At 42.5% G+C, this 16,754-nt stretch overlaps 1 protein-coding gene across 2 annotated transcripts in view; it reads left to right on the top strand.

Moving 5' to 3' along the window:
• The window catches only part of dock1 (dedicator of cytokinesis 1), a 176,465-nt gene that overhangs the window by 151,652 nt on the left and 8,059 nt on the right, over positions 1-16,754 (top strand). For both annotated transcript variants that reach the window (XM_071463032.1, XM_071463031.1), the window contains exons 41-47: positions 881-1,022; positions 1,724-1,805; positions 3,691-3,775; positions 5,203-5,289; positions 6,981-7,157; positions 9,103-9,186; positions 15,842-15,979. In XM_071463032.1, the coding sequence (XP_071319133.1) occupies positions 881-1,022; positions 1,724-1,805; positions 3,691-3,775; positions 5,203-5,289; positions 6,981-7,157; positions 9,103-9,186; positions 15,842-15,979 (795 nt within the window). The remainder of the gene's footprint in view (positions 1-880; positions 1,023-1,723; positions 1,806-3,690; positions 3,776-5,202; positions 5,290-6,980; positions 7,158-9,102; positions 9,187-15,841; positions 15,980-16,754) is intronic.

The following is a 16,754-nucleotide window of genomic DNA, read 5'->3' as shown; positions in this document are numbered from 1 at the left end:
AAAAAAAAAAAATGGCCCTGAGCATATTTCATGGCAGCAGTTCCTTTAATTAATTGGGGAATTGAGATGTGTGCACGAGCATAGGGTTCGCTGTGTGAGAGCTATTGTGCAACGATGGTCTGAGCAAGAAAGAAGGAAATGCAAAAAGAAAAAAAGGCTAGGCCACTCTCCCTAGATAAGATCCTGACTTCCAAGCTGTGTAATATCCCTTTTAAGTTAATGAATGAAGCTAATAATTCACAGTAAGCCCTCGATGAGATATACAACATGGTCGTCTCCAGAAGGAGCTCGAGCTGCTGAGCACCGTCCTCATCCTCAAGTGTCATGATGTTACCACACTGTTTTGAGATTGGCAACATGTCTGAACCATTTTGTGGTTTCATCAGCAGCTAGTTAGTTAGCAGCAGCCATTTTTGAATGAGCCCCCGGCAAAGTGGTAGTAGCCATTTGCAGTCTGTCACTTCGCTAAGGCGAGCCCTCTCTGAACTCAGCTGGGATCGACTAATCAGTGAATCTGTGCCAAGAACTTCCTGTCCAAGTATTTAATATGAGTATTATGATAATGTATTTTAACCCAGCCACACTAGCAGGCCAGGCCACCCTCATCCATGTAACTTTCTTTTACTATTACAGTTTTGTCATTGTCCTGTGTCTGTCCTTACAACCATCATTGAATGAATTTTAGCCACAGGATCTAATCTTCTTGTGAAATGGGCTATGAAATGGCACTGTATGCTGTTACTACTGCCATATTCATAAAATAGGGACAATGTCCTTTATGTCCACATAATGTGTGCTAATCAGCACCAGCTTGCATGATTGTGTTCCTGTCTTTACCTACACACCTGGGGTCTCACTGTTTTTCTTTATTTTCCTTCAGAACAAAATGTTCATCTACCGTGGGAAGGAGTACGAACGCAGGGAGGATTTCGAAGCGCGCCTCCTCACACAGTTTCCCAACGCGGAGAAAATGAAGACGACCACACCACCCAGCGAGGACACTAAGTGTTCCTCTGGACAGTGTATCCTCAGCACAAATGCCTGTTTTTTGGAGGGTTTTTTTGCTCTTTCTTTTTTAGCAAGTATTTGTTAAGATTCACCAGATTGCTGCCAGTGCACAAAATGAACAGATATGTGCTTTTAATACTCCACATAGATTTATACTTACGGGGAAATTATAGGGCTGGGACACATAGTTTAAATCACTGTGGCTCAGGAGGTGGAGCAGGTCATTCACTAATCAGAAGGTCAGCGGTTCGATTCCCAGCTCCTCCAGTCCGCATTTCAATGTGTCCTTGGGCTCAAATTGCCTCCAATGTATCATTGGTGGTGGTCAGTGTGTGTGTGTGCTAGAACAGCACCACATGTGTAGTGAAAAGCCCTGAATGAATGTGTGAGTGAATGTGGCCTCCACTGTAAAGCGCTTTGAGTGCTACATAAGTGCAATCCATTTACCATTTAATATTAATATCATTTTTAATACATATATTTTTCCAATAACAATCACAATGCAGTCACTGTTTGCAAGTAAGGAAATTAATGTCAAATGTCTGCCTTTCATTATACATCAGACACATCCTTCACAGAAATGATAGGAATACGATCATATTTTACATGATTTCATTGCTCATTGATTAGCAATAATATTGAATTATCATAAGATGTAACTGTATTTCATTAGAGTACAGCAGTTACATTTATATCCTTGATGTTTCTGCTGAAGACATCCAGTGTTTCACGGTGAAGCCCATTCTGGACCTGCCTGCCAAGTTCCAAAACAAGCCCGTCTCTGAACAAATCGTGAGGTAAGCAGGATATCCCCGCGCCACACACACTCATTTCTTTCCTCAAAGCCACACAGCATGCATTTCAATACTTTCCCCAGTCAAACTCACAAACAGTTTAGAGAGCTTGTGATGAAATGCAGGAGAGCATTTGTATTTTTTTTTTTTTGGACTGTGGTGTGTTGAGGACCATAGTGGTGAAGGTGATTAAATCTTGATGTAAATGTGTGTCTGTACAGAACAAACAGCGTTTGACCTTCTTGCCGTTCTTGTCTGCTATTAACTTGCAACAGCCATCTGCTATTAGTCACTGTGCCAAGTACAACATCGTTTCTCTGACATCATTAATACCTTTGTGTGGTGCGGCGGGGCCACAGCAAACAGTGGGCCCCCTGCGCTCCCGCTTGTTTACCCAATCTGTACGCCGGCCATGCACCGCATCACTCAGCTGTGCAAATTCACTTTGATATGCCTCCCAACGCATCAATGGACATAATTAAAAGAAGACATTTACTTGGAAAAACCTTTAGGCAAATATACCCGGGCACCGATGTTATCACAAGCCTGCAGCATTGGTCACATCCCCCTGCATTGATCCCTTCAGCAGCTTGTTGGCGTGTTTGCTAACTGTGTCTGATTGGAATATGTAACTGTGTTAATATCCCAGATTAGACAGCCACATTTAGAGCGTAAGAGAGGACTGTTCCACATCGGCTGTCCGTCCGTCCGTCCGTCTCCCTCCGCCAACTCCGTTTCTTTCTCCAGCTCTCGCCGTGCTTCTCCCGGTTGTCTCTTTCGGTCCCTATCTCTATTTTCTCTCATTTATTCTCTCATTCAGCGGCAGGAGATCAGCGGTGCATAGCAATGAGACTGAGCTGTTTGAGCCAAAGGGTCACAGCGGCAGGCAGAGCACACCCCCTTCTGACCTTGCTGTGTCCAGACACATGCCACTGCATCATCTCTAGCCTGTAAAAGGTTTAATTGGGGTAGTACAGCTGATTTAAAGCTGCTTTATTAATCTGTTCATCAGATAAGAAGTGCAGAGGCCTGTTTTTTTGTTGTTGTTAATGCCACACTCTCTCAGCTGATTTGGGAATGGGCCCCATCATGTTTATTAAATAATGTGTTGCCCTTTGTGACCAATCACAGAGGGGAGCATCTGATTGTCAGTATAATGTAATAAGGGGCTGTCAGACCTGAGCCCAAATCATCTGTGTAGTTTGAATATCACAAAAGTTTTGTCTGGTCTGTTTATTCACAAAACATTAGCAGAAAAAGTGCAGAAGTCGTTGCAGCCCATCTGCACACACTTACTGCTGCTACTAAAAAACATAAAAGAGCAGTGGCTTTTGGAACAGCACAGATTCATTTCATATTTTATTCATAATGGTTTGCTAATAAAGTCGGACTGTGCTCTTTGAACCATATGGCGTGGTTTTAGGAATGTGCTAGATGAGGATGTGTGTTTGCAGTGGCAGGTCCTGCATCTACGTGGGTGACCGTGTATGTGCCCAGACAGCTGCTCCCACGGTCAGCGTGTTTCATCATCTTTTTCCTGGTGTGAAAAGTCTATTAACCTTATTTGGTGAGGTCCATCCCTGCTGGTCATGTGCCTCTGTCACGTCTGCTGCTGCTTCCCTACATGTCCGTCATGTCGGGCGAACTTCAGCAGCTGTCATCGAAGTGTGTGACCCAAAAATTCATTTATTTTCCATGCAGATGAGACCATGTCTGAGACGTCTTGTCAGAACCAACATGCTAAATGCCACAGTTCCTGGCAGAGCTAGCCTGGAGGGTTTGCCTGTCCTGTGTTTGACCTGGAGCAAAGCAATCAACCTTTGAATCAAGCTGTAGATTTCCCATAACAGTTTTAATTTACTCAGGTGCTGATTCTCTCCCTCCACAGCTTCTACACAGTAAATGAAGTCCATAAATTCCAGTATTCCAGGCCAGTGAGGAAGGGAGAGAAGGACCCTGACAATGAGTTTGCGGTAATTACTGTTTTCTTTTTTTTTTCTCTTTTGCTGCCATGAGTTCGCTTCTTTATTTTATTTTCAAATGTTTTCATGCATAACTTGTTCATTCATGAAAACATTTGAAAATAAAATAAAAGTGCACCTTCATGCACTTGTGAGTGAAAAATTAATAAAGCCAGTTTGAATTTCTAAAGTTAACATGAAGGCTACTTGTTACTGAACTGTAATACAATTGATATCTAGAACAGGTAAACATATATTACATAACATGCTTTTTTTCTTTGTTATCTCTCACTCACACTCCACTAACAGGGCAAAAACTATCAAATGAACAGTGTCCTGAAAAGGGCTTTTCATTTTTATCCGTTTTGATCAGGTCTCTGCTTGTTTGTCTCGGTGTCTCTACGCACCTTTGTGTAATTTATTACAGGATGCCGCTGGATTATTGTTTGAAGTCTATGCTCCACACATTCTTTTAGTTGTCTCCAGCAGAGTAAATCAATAGTGTAGCAGAGCTCTCATTTACATAGACGGAAGATTTCACACCAAGGAAGAGGGATACAGAGGATTTGATTTTTATTTTTAAACACAGGAAAAGTGTTTGCCAGCAAGGAGATCCAGACTAAATAAAATGGCTGGCAGTGATGCAAATCCAGTTGCCTGGTGCAACTGTCGAGCTCCGATTTTTAGTACTTCTAATGAATTATGTTTTGCGCGCACTCAGTATCCAGGTTGCAAATCACAAGGGAGGCAAATTAAATTCATTCACACGTCCCTCTATATGTTTACTGTGGCATCACTTCAGCAGAGCAGGATGATGTATTCAGCTCAGACTTGCTCTGTAATGTTGTCAGTCGAAACAGAGAGATGATGAATATCTGTTGCTAGACATATTGTTTCTGTCAAACTTGTTAAACATGTCATCATACAGTTCATATCTTGTTGGCTGACTGTCTTTGCTTTAATCATTCACGTTGGATTATTGTTTTCTCTTTTCGTCTGAAACACTGATTAAAAAAAAAAAGGTTTAGACACTGAAACCCTCTTGCAAGGAAAGTCATCATCTCCTGTGGTGAATTTTTTTCCTCCTTAAGATTTAGATTCCTTATTTGAGCTCCACGATTATTAGAGAATTAGACGAGATTCCATCTTGTTTGGGTTGTCTGTGAGCGGGCCTTAATGAGCTGCCGTCCAGACAGGGAGGTAGTGGACACATCCTTCCCAGCAGCCCACCTTCAATCCTTCAATAAGCCTTCAGCGAACAACCATTACATCATCCTAATCTCATTCACGCAGCAGCAGTCTTACAGCTTGTTTCAACGTGCTTTGGCACAAAAACGTCTGCCGATTGATCTGCGCCTCGTCACGTGGAGTTGATTTCTGTGCTGTTTTACCTTCTTTTTTTTTCGCAGTTTTGACTTTATGTCATTTTTTGTCTTCAGAACATGTGGATCGAGAGGACCACGTACACAACGGCATACAAACTCCCTGGCATCCTGCGCTGGTTTGAAGTGAAGTCGGTGTCCACAGTGAGTAGGAGAAGGGCCTGTGTGCCAGACGGGCCTCCTAATCAGATGAGGATCTGCCGCCTCGCTCTGAGGCAATCGATATGATTCCTCTGCTTTAAGCAGTATAGACAGATGTGCGGACGCTGGCGTGCCGCTCCCCGGACTAATGACAGGGCATGTTTGCTCTCTGCCAGAGGGCCCACATTGATTCACTGAGCACTTCTTAAAGCCTGCTTCTGCTGAAAATAGCTACATGGCACAAATGCAACTAGAGCAGAGTTCAGAACTCACACTGTTGATTTTCCTGTAATAGAATTACCTGGATCGCTCAATTGAAAACCCATTGATAAGAGGTTGGTCTGTCTTGGTTTGCACTTGGAATGGGCACATTTCCCCTGCATCCCACTGAAAGTGCATTCATTATTATTATCTTAGTTGTTTTGACTAATTAAAGTGCCGGTCCCCATTTTTGGGTTCAGATGTTGTCTGTTGGAGGAAATGAGTACAGAGCACAAGAGCAGGTTACAGTATCAGTCTGTCTCAACCTTTTAATGTTTCATTAGTTTGTCCCAAAGCAAATGCACTACTTAGTGTAATTATAGGAGCTAGGTGTTGCACAATCAATTACTCTTTATTTGTCGGTTTGATTAGTCACTTTTATGTCTGTCCTGCTGAAAAGCCTCACAAAGGGGAACATCTCCTCCTCTTCCCAGAGCCTGGCTGTTTACTACAGTCTGCTCCCTGTGCATTCATAGCAGTCAAATAGCATCACATGACGCCCACGCACCAGTGCAGCTTGGGCATTTATTTCACCACAGTGGTCCTGCTGGTCACTACATCCACGGTCATTTCACTAAAAAAGACTCGATCCCTCCCTTAACTCCTGATTCCATGTAGTGGAGTGTTATTCTCCATCGCTACACTAATTCAGAGCAGAACCCTTCAGGCTGGGTTGGAATATACGGTCAGGAGCAGCTTGCCCTCCAGATGAGCCAGGGAGAGGCCAGGTCCCCAAGGTCAGAGTCTCTATTTAAAGCTTAATGACTGGGCTGAGATTCACCAAGCTAAAGCCTTCCATCTGACAATGCTTTTTATCACGCTGGCCTGAGACATACCGGCACAGATTGGAGATTTGTCTCCCTGGCACAACATCTTATCTTTTTTGGCTGGGGTCTAAATCTGACATTTACTCACCAATCCGCTCATGTTTCTTGTAGATTCTTAGTAGCAAGTTGCAAGAAGGTGATTTTTTTTAGTTTGTTTGTTTGTTTACTCGTTTGTTTTCCAATCAAAGTAATGAGATCGGCCCCGTGTGGAGTTACACGGACTGAGCTGGAATTCACTTGCACATACAAGTGGAAGTAATGACAGCATTTCCAAGTATTTTATTCATCTTTTCTCAGAATTGCCAATCATTTCATGTTGCCGTGGGAATTGAAATTCCCCTACACCAACACACTATCCATCTTCATGTGACAGTTGCAGGTTTGTACTGTACATGGCCGCAGTGAAAAATGATTCATCGCTTCTCTTTCCTACATGATTTATGTGTTTAGTTAAGGGTTCCTAAGCCCATCTTCTAATAACCCTTCCCTAGTTGGTGAAGACAAAAGGTTTCCGCTTTGTTGTTTGGATTGTACAGAGGCAGTCGTGATGTATGTGTCAAAGTGCTGAGAATATTTGGTGACACCTTCACTCACTCTGCTGCACAGGAGGAGATCAGTCCACTGGAAAACGCCATAGAGACAATGCAGCTGACCAACGAGAGGATCAGCAGCATGGTGCAGAGGCATCTCACAGACCCCAACCTTCCCATCAACCCCCTCTCCATGCTGCTGAATGGGATTGTGGACCCAGCTGTCATGGGAGGTTTCACCAACTATGAGAAGGTAGGCAACGTGAAAATCTCGACGTTGTCTGAATCTGTATTCTTTTATGTGAAAAATTTCACTTTCGCATTACAGTCATAGTTGGACATTTTGGGGAAAATCGCTTACTCGCTTTCTTGCTGAAAGTTGATACTGTTCTTATGTCTGTACTGCAGAACTGAAGCTAGCGCTGGCATTAGCTTATCTTAGCATAAACTTTGCACAGAACACACTTAATATATACATTAATTAAAAAAAAATTCTGAATCCTTAATTCCCTAATGTTGGGGTAAACATCAGAACTCCACATGTCTGTGGTAAAGCCAAAAGCAGTCGCATCACATAAAAGACCTTGTAGGTGGTCATGAACCTTAAGGTCCAGTACGGCAGTGTCTGAAATGTAGTGTGGACAGGGTGGGGCGCACCGTGGCTCCAAAAGACTCCAACAGAGGGCGAAAACCTGATTCTCTACCAGCGCGATGGGCCGGTCATCCATAGCGATGAACTCAGTTACCTGCTGTGTAATCTTTTTGGCCTCCTGCTGTCTCTAAGAAATTTCTCTCTCCTTATAAAAGTATCCTCCAGTGTGTGTTGCCTCGGTGCAGCCTTTGCCTGAGTTACCTTTAGGTGCTGTATAGAATTGATAGTATCGAATGGAGCTCTGTTACTACTGCCTTATGCATCCTCTCCGTTTATAACACCCGTGTGACAGCTGAACAAAGGATTGGGCTTAGGTTCGTCCTTGATACGGCCGACACTGATAACTTAAATTGATCTCTGACATTAGATTGGGACATGCCATCGGACTTTCCGGTGTAAAAAGGAAAAAAACAGTCTAGCAGCAATTTTAAGGGAAAATTACTCAAAGAGCCAGGCTCTCTCTTTCCCCTTGTCCTCAATCCTTATGCTAAGCTAAGCTGAGCTAACCATCTCCTCTCTGTGGCTTCAGATTTCACCTACAGATATTGATCTGCTTATCTTATTTTACCTGAACAATGAGCCTTTCAACACATTTTATTTTCTTAAAAGTGAAATATGAGAATTATTAGTGCCATTTAATTTTGCATTTAATTTTAAGATGAGGTCATTTGAGCATGAAAGTTAACTCTTGACCTTGGGAACAGTAGTTAGATCAAACCAAGTCCCTGAACAAGCAAGGGTGTACCTTGAGTTAAGATTATTTTGTCAAACTAATAAGGTAATTATACACTTCATCAACTTCTAATACATCAAACTATATTTGAAACTAAGTCAGAGGGACCATATTTTTCCTGGGCTTGATTTCATGCTTTGAAAACAAATCATAATCTCATGTATATCTCAGATCCCAGAAGCTCCTGCCTTAATATTTTAATCACTACACTTATCACAGCCCACTCCCACTCCCACTGTTTGCCTTGCAACATAAAAGGTCACCATAAAAGTATTTTTGTTTTTTATTGACCTTGGTTTTTTTTTCTATTTGAAAAGCTCAACCCAGTCTTCGCCGAGTTCTGTTTTTCACCATATTTCACCATATTTCTCTTCTCGCTGGTTTATTGGCTGCACGCTCCATTCACCTTAAAACCATAGCAACTCATGTAGAAAGGGAAACTCTTTCTACCGTGTGTTTGATGATAAAAAAAAAAAAGAAATACCTGACAGTTTTCCAGCGTATATCAGAACCTGGAATAGATTCATTTTGGTCTTATGAAACGCTGCCGCATCAGTCAGAGGAAGTGTGATGTGAATTGTTTGCTCTGGGGTCACTCCTTCATCTCAGTGAAATAATGCAGGCAGTAGAGGAGAGACGGATATCTTGACTAAATTTTTCTCATCTTAACAGCCCCTCCCAGTGCTTTCCACATTGAATTATCTCCTTTATTTCTCTCTGTTTGTTCCTTAAGTCTTTCCCTGCACTTACTCTTCCTCTTCCTCTTTACATGCAAACATACTTACCCCACTATCTCTTCTCCCTCTTCTCCAGGCCTTCTTCAATGACAAGTACATGCAGGAACACCCAGAGGACCTTGAAAAGATAGAGAAACTGAAGGACCTTATCGCCTGGCAGGTGAGACTGCAGCCCAGAATGGTCACACACATCTACGAGAAGTGTATACAACCACGGTAAAGCGCCAGACCGTAGTTTCTAAAGCGTCTGTCAAAGATGTCTGGGTTAAAGTAAAAGTGTCAAAGCTCACAACACTCCTGTTTACTTTAAAAGATGACATATAGCATCATATTTTCCACAGCACATGTGAAGAAAGGCAAAGCCTACAGGCAGAAAAAAAAATACTGAGTATGAATTAGATGGTATGGAGGAGCATGAAAGGCATGAAAATGTGAGTCCATGCCACTTGGCCTTTCAGTATAATTGAGCCTAATTTGTGTGAATTTGCTTTGGGCTATTCACTTAACCTTTCGGGGGGTGGAAACATATTGGCCTTTTATATAAGTTACCATGGTTAAAATTATTAGAGTTGAGTTTATTAATGGAGTCAGCACCAGAAATTTGGGAGCCACAAACCACCTGCTGGGGGCCCAGCAGTTCGCACACACAGTGGAGAGTTTAAGTGCCGAAGGATACTTGTTCATTTCTGTGTATTATGGCATTTATGTCTGAAATGTTGTCGCCTTACCAAAAGCACTGCGACTGCACAAAAAAAAAAAAAGTCATTTTGAAAGGTTACTGCTGAAATATTACGTCATCTGAAGAACTTGTGAGTGCACTGGCAGGAGTGTCCAGTGACAGTAACTGAATTGAGCAGGGGAAAAGTGTGTTAAAGAGTTCAGTGGGAATAATATGTAGGGAGGGAGGGAGAGTGCTGAAGCAAACATTCTGAAGTTAGGGGGGATGCTCCGCCACGTGAAAAGACAGCGAGAGATCAGCACTGGCGATTTTGCGAGCTTTGCACCCTCACTCAGCCTGGAGGAAGTGCACATGCAGCAGATGAGGAATGTACATACGCACACATTGTTGGAATACAGCACAACACGTCCTCGACTAACAAACTCCTGGCTGGTTTTGCTTTCTAGAGGAATGACAAAAACTTCCTCGCCGTGGGATTTCAGATTGATGCGCTATATTTTTTGTCTTGCCTCTTTTATTGCTCTCTCTCAACTCGAGCTGTAAACTAAGGGTCACTTTAATACCCGGGATGTCATGGTTTCCTGGCTCATGGTCCACCCTGGAATTGAGCTCATATAAGTTTTTCTGTCTGCTTCCTACTACCACTTGCAAGGAAAAGGGAAATTTAATTGAATTTCCAATAGTTTCTCCTTTCCCTGTTGTTGAAAAATAGGTCAACTTTGTGCTCTGTTTCTGTGGTGGAACTCCTCCGAATCAGAAGCTCGGCTCTTTTGTGTTTGTGAAACCTTTTGTCTTTATGAGACACAGTGATTCACAACAGAAATATACACGGCTTATGTAGCCTTCCTGCTTTTGACTCTGAAGTCTTGATGTCATTTGTGAATCTGCTCATGTAGCTGTTTTGCCTTAGAAGTAAGGCTGTGTTTTTATTATAATTACTGTTTCCGTTCCAGTTTTTCCATATTCATTTTTTAAGACGTTCAAATTGTGTGAACATGGGAAAAGGTAGGAAATCACTGACTGGTGTCGTTGGCAAAGCAGGTGAGGGTAACCTAAAAATAAACGTCTTGGTGCTTCATCACTCCTGGAAAGAAGAGAATATCACAAACACGTTATACCCAAGAATGTTGGAGTATGAAACTAGATTTTACCTTTAAGGCATATCAGTTATTTTTATAACCATCTCAAAGGATAATCTCTGAATAATGATATAAAAGTAAAAAAAAAAAGAAAGAAATCTTTTGTTTCAAATCATTTCTGTTGGATCCAAAATGATGCTCAGAAGTGAAAGAGCCAATTTTGCATTTTGGCATCAATGTGAGATTTCAGCTGGACTAAAATAGTGTTAGAAATTACACAGCAATTTTGAAATCATCATCCACCCACAATCCGCAGTACTAATTAGCAGGAGCTCTGTTGTACGCACCAGTCCTACCAGTATGAGATAAACGAGTTTATCTTGGCAGCTGTGTCAGGTTAAAAATGTCCTTCACGTTCTCTTAAGTAAGTCTTTGAAATCATGCTGGTGTGCGTCTTCCATAAGCACGAAAAAGATCCGATTGAAGTCGTTTGGTGTGATCATCACAGAGATGTGTTGTAGAGAAAGCAGAAATATGTTTACCGAGCCCACGCCAAACATACACACAGGGAACTTTTTTAAAAAAAAGATGTGTAAGACAGAGCTGTTGATTTGAAATGGTATCAGCTGTCTCCTCGCCAGAGCCGGTATGCTTGTTTATCTCATGTCTAAATGAGACAAATGAAGACGAGCCTGCTCCAATGAGCAAACTAAACAGAGAGAAATGAGCCAGTGTGCACTGTTATTTTGAAATACCCACTGTCCTCGTCTAGTAATTAGAGGGGAAATGAGCAACTGGAAATCAGGAAATTGGGTATTGTTAAAAAAAAAAAAGAAGACGCTCCCTGGCGAATACAAAGCAGTTTTTCTGTGAAGTTTCTTGTCATAATTAGCAAACGCTTTGGACAGATGCTTAAATTAGTACCTTAAACTTGTCACTGCAGCGTGATCCACTCTATTAAAAGTAGCTGAGAGATCAATAAACTGAATCACAGACCAAAGGATGTTGTTTTCACCAGGGCATCAACAACATATCCACACACACATGTGCCAAATCTTTTAGAGACAATTGTGTCTTTTTGGTGTCTTTTGATTTGAGTTTTTTTACTCTTGCCTCTGATCCCTTCATTTCACATAAAGTCGAGTCTGTCTGCTTAATAGTCTGTCTAACTCACCACTTGCTGTGTATGTCTCAAAGACTTTTGTGACCTTCATGAAAGGTCACGAAAGGTCTTAATATGTCATCATAGCCTTAATACCAGGGATCTCAAAGGCAGTGTGGCTGTCCCAGCACCCCAGGGTGCAGCTCTGAAGGTATAGAGTGACAGGGCTTAGCTAAGAACTGTGGGCTCCAAGAGACATGGCTTCCTTGTTGGCTGATAGTATTGGCATTTGCCTGTTTATAAATGGGGCTGGGGCGTCATTTGTAATCACTGAATGTCCACAGAGTGTAACTAGAAAGGTGCATCTGTGTATTCTGGATGTACAGAAAAACTTTGTGGAAGCAGTGATCATAAGTGATCTCTGAGCTAAGAACTATGAGTTACTAGCGGTTTATCTGTTTGATGTCAATTGACAGGCAGCGCCACCATATGTAATTTTTGCTTGGCGTCCATTGGCTGGTTGAGACGATGGCATTGACAGTGGGTGAGCACACTCTGTGACAGGCCTTTGAGTCTTTGAGTCTTTTTTCTGACCACCTGACCAACATCTTTCCACCTTTTTGCTTCTGCTTGATCCACTGACTCTTTAGAAAAATATCTGGCCCTTTAGCTGTTGCATGTTTGACTCTGTTTCACAATTGCTAATTTTCTTTGTCGGATTTTGTGCTGGGAGAGTAACTACCATTCACTCAGCTTGTTTGACCTTGTTTGCTATGTGTCTAGCGTTTTGTATGAAGTGTGGTTGGTTAGAGCAGGGATACTCAACTACTGGTGCTGCCACAGTAAGTGCTTCTCATTATCAGGAAAGAAAGCCCCAAATGTCCTCATGACAGTGCACTTCCTGCCATTTTTATCCCTCCATGCTGATGACAGTTGTAGCCTGAGGCATCATGTTTTCAGGTTGTCCATCCATCCATCCCGTTTTCATGAATGCAATATCAGAGGAACACCTTGAGGGAATCCCTGCAAATGTGGCACAAACGACTTTGGACTCGAGGAAAAACTGATTGGATTTTGGTTGTCAAAGGTCATAGTCAGGTCAAAGTCAGACAAAACACATTTTTGGCCCCCTGAATGTGATATCTCAAAACTGCCTTGAGGGTATTTCTTCTTTCATTCACTTGGACTCCAAGATGAAGTGATTAGATTTTGGTGGTCAAAGGTCAAAGTCACTGTGACCTCACAAAACACGTTTTTGACCATAACTCAAGTATTCATAAACTAATTGTGACACAATTCAACACAAATGTCTAACAGGATAGAATGATCAAGTGATGACATTTTATATCCAGACGGTCAAAGGTCAACTTCAGTGTGACATCATAATGTTCTGAAAAAACACCGTAACTCAGGAACAGAAGGGGACACTGTGACCATGTTTCCTGCATCTTGACTGGTCGACGGAGGCGTACAACCACGAGGCAGTAACTCCTTTTGCATCGTGCATTGTTACTGTTTTGAAGGCTAAGTTTTAGAGTGGTATCCATGCTGGATTTTCTAATTGCAGCTCCAGGTCTCCACTGTCTAATTATTAGATATTAACATCAGCCTGAGGTAATATCTCTTACTGATATAGCAGATCATAAACCTGCTGGAGAGGAATAAAAACTTTTTCTTTTTTTTTCAAAAGTTGTTATACGTAATTAAACTACTGAATACGTGCATGTGTGTGTGTGTGTGTGTGTGTGTGTGTGTGTGTGTGTGTGTGTGTGTGTGTGTGTGTGTGTGTGTATGTGTGTTTGCAACCTTGAGCCTAAGTGTCTTCCACAAAGAGCTTATCTCCATGCAGCCACCAAGCAGAATTCTGTTGCCATGCCGCCACTCAGTCGCACTCAATCATCCTAAGGTCTATAAAAAGATGTGGGTATCCTGGGAGACGTGAATCTTGCCTCAGCTTTCACTCTCACTGCTTTTTCTCCCCCATTCTGTCTTTTTTGTCTCACAACACTTCACTCCTAACCCTCCTCCTCCTCAGCCTCTCTTTCCTTTCCTCCACCTTGTTTTTTTTTTGTTTTTTTTTCTTTCAACCTCGTCCTCTCGGCACCCCTCTCCTCTTAGAGGTCCCAGCGGTGATGATGAAGGTGCTCAATATCATGGGAAATCCTCGCAGGGTGTCTGTAGCCTCCTCTCATTTATCTTTCTGTGCTGAAGCTTTGGTTTTGTGGAGCATGGCACAGTAGGTAACATTCAGTGAGTGAAGTATCCTGGATTTTAGCTGCTGTGATACACATTCAGGATCTCTGCTCAATGTGTGCCTCTCCTATCACAGGATGCTGTTTAATGCATCAGTGCAGTAAATCACAGGCATGAGAACCTGAAAACAATATGATTTTTCAGTCAGCAACATTACAGGTGTTTGTGTGTTTCTGCATTCGCAAGTTTTTCTCCCCGTTAATGAGCTCCCCCCACACACACACACACACACACACACACATGTTGAAGCAGTGATTAAATAAAACATGTACTGTTTGAGATTATTACAAAAGGTTGCATCACAAAACTGAACTGGTGTTTTGTGCCAGCTGAGTGAAGTCGGCTCTTACCATAGCCTGCTGTGGAGGGGCAGTTTGCCCTCCAGGAAAAGGAAGAAAGGCGAGCAGGCTCTAGGGAATCAGAGGTTAACACACACACACACACACACACACAGTCTTCATTCTTTACTGGTCCAGCTATGCCAGATACTTCACACACTTCTTTGTACTCTGAGCAGATTCTTTGTTCCATTTGCTCAGGGCTTAGGTGAATATATTAGCCATAAAAGCTACTGTACTTAAAATGAGGCTGAAGATGCTCTCTGAAGTTCAGTGTTTCCTTGTTTTTGAGATGTTCAAATGCACCACTCTGACCGGGACAGATTAATATAAATGTTTGAATTAAATCCCCTCTAATGTGGTTTATTTTTTTGTTTTTACTTATTCATGAGCATAAAAGCATAAGCTGTTTTCTTTCATGCTTAACACTATTTCTCACTTATAGCAGTGAGACAGTCAGGGAATATTTTTACAGTTGCCATGGGAAAGAAAAGGTCTGCTATTATAGCAGATGGCTGTAACGTCTTTGCTTGTTTCTAGTGAGTTTCTTTGCAGTTCTTCACTGCCTCACCACAGTCAAAGATGGCACGTAACAAAGAGACACCAGGTTCTGGAAAAAAAAAGGAAGCTTAACCTGTGTGTTTCACTCCAAATGTTTCACTCCCCAAGGGACGACACTTTCTCTTCTTGCCAGATTTAGTCTGCAGAGCTTGCTGACACTGACTGTGGCACCGGGGTTTTCTAATTACTGGTTTTCACCAGTTCCAGGCTCTCCCTCGCTCTCTCCTTCTGCCCCACCCCCCACCCCCTCACCCCCTCTCCTACCTGAGCTGCCTCTGTTATGTCTTCAGATTTTTGTTATTCACCAGCTGCCTACAGTGTGAGAGACAGCAGCGTGCTTGAAAGGGTGCATTGCGTCTTTATTTGCGTCAGAGGTGGGGAAGGAAAAAAAAATCCACCACATGCTGTACATGTCTATACATGTAATCTGTCTATGCTTTCTCATTGCCTTATTCAAAACACCTGTATTATGATGTGTTGACTTTGGGGGAGGGAGGAAGGGTGGGGGTGGACGGGTAGCATGGCAACAGCCTTCTCTTATATAGTCTACTTCCACCTGGGTAAGGTTGCAGTGATATTCCCTCTTTGTGCACACCCGCACACTCTCAGTTCACTGCTACATTCACAGCTTAGGCTGAGCATCCACAGCCATGGGGTCAAAGGTCATGTGCATTAAATTGTATATACACGGTGGAACAGTGGCGTGTTCCTCTGCCGAACTCAGAACCAGCATGTAGCGGGCCTCTCATCTCTCCGGGGTATGTTGGATAAAGGTTTCTTACACCACTGTTTCGCTCTGACAGATCCCGCACCTCGCTGAGGGTGTTCGCATCCACGGAGAGAAGGTCACAGAGGCGCTGAGGCCTTTCCATGACCGCATGGAGGCCTGCTTCAAGCAACTGCGGGAGAAGGTGGAGAAACAGTATGGTGTAAAGACCCTGGTAAGAGCTTTTACCTGTTTATGACCTTTCTGTTGCATCAAAAGCACTTTGTAGCTCAGCTGGCACTTATGTAATTTCCACCGTTTTGTTTTTTTTTTCTCTCACAAAAGAAACTAAAATTGACTTAGAATGAATCACATTAGAAGCTAGAAAAGGTTTGGGGAGAATTTAAATTTACACGTAAAGAAAAGAAAATACGAACCTGGTGTAGAGAGGATGGAAGCTAGAAGCGAGAAGTGGCGCTAAAGCTATCCAAAGCCTGAGCATGAACATACCAGACCTGAAAACTGAACTCAAGCAGGAACTAACAAAAATGAGTTTGACTATGTGTTGTTGGGGATGCACACAAACATGGTACAAAGCTCTTGGAAGCAGAGGAACAGGTGCATGATTTAGAGACAGCCAACACTGAGCAGACAGCATTACTCTCTGGGACGACAGAATCCTTCAAGCTGAGGTGACAGACCGAGGAGGAGGGTCGCACCGTAATGACATTTCCGTATGTGACATTAAGGAAGGCACAGAAGGAGGCTCAATGCTAACATTCATTTGAGCTGGCACTCAACAGAAACTGTGATCTGCAAATTCAGTTATCCCACCGGTCAGTCAGCCCCCAAACATCAAGAAGAAGCCTTCTCAACATCCGTTCTGGTTAATTCCCAGAGATACAACACCACACACAAAATACTCAGAGCAGCTTTTGCACACAATTTCCTGCCTAAGAAACTTAAGGAATACAAAGAAAAATCATGAGGTACATTTTCTCAGTTTTTTT

This window comes from Trachinotus anak, unplaced genomic scaffold (assembly GCF_046630095.1).
Source record: "Trachinotus anak isolate AG129_WGS33_773 ecotype Australia unplaced genomic scaffold, CSIRO_AGI_Tana_v1 ptg000025l, whole genome shotgun sequence".
In the NCBI taxonomy this organism is placed as follows: Eukaryota; Metazoa; Chordata; class Actinopteri; order Carangiformes; family Carangidae; genus Trachinotus; species Trachinotus anak.
The sequence above is the reverse complement of the archived record's forward strand: the minus strand, read 5'-3'. Positions and strand labels throughout refer to the sequence as shown.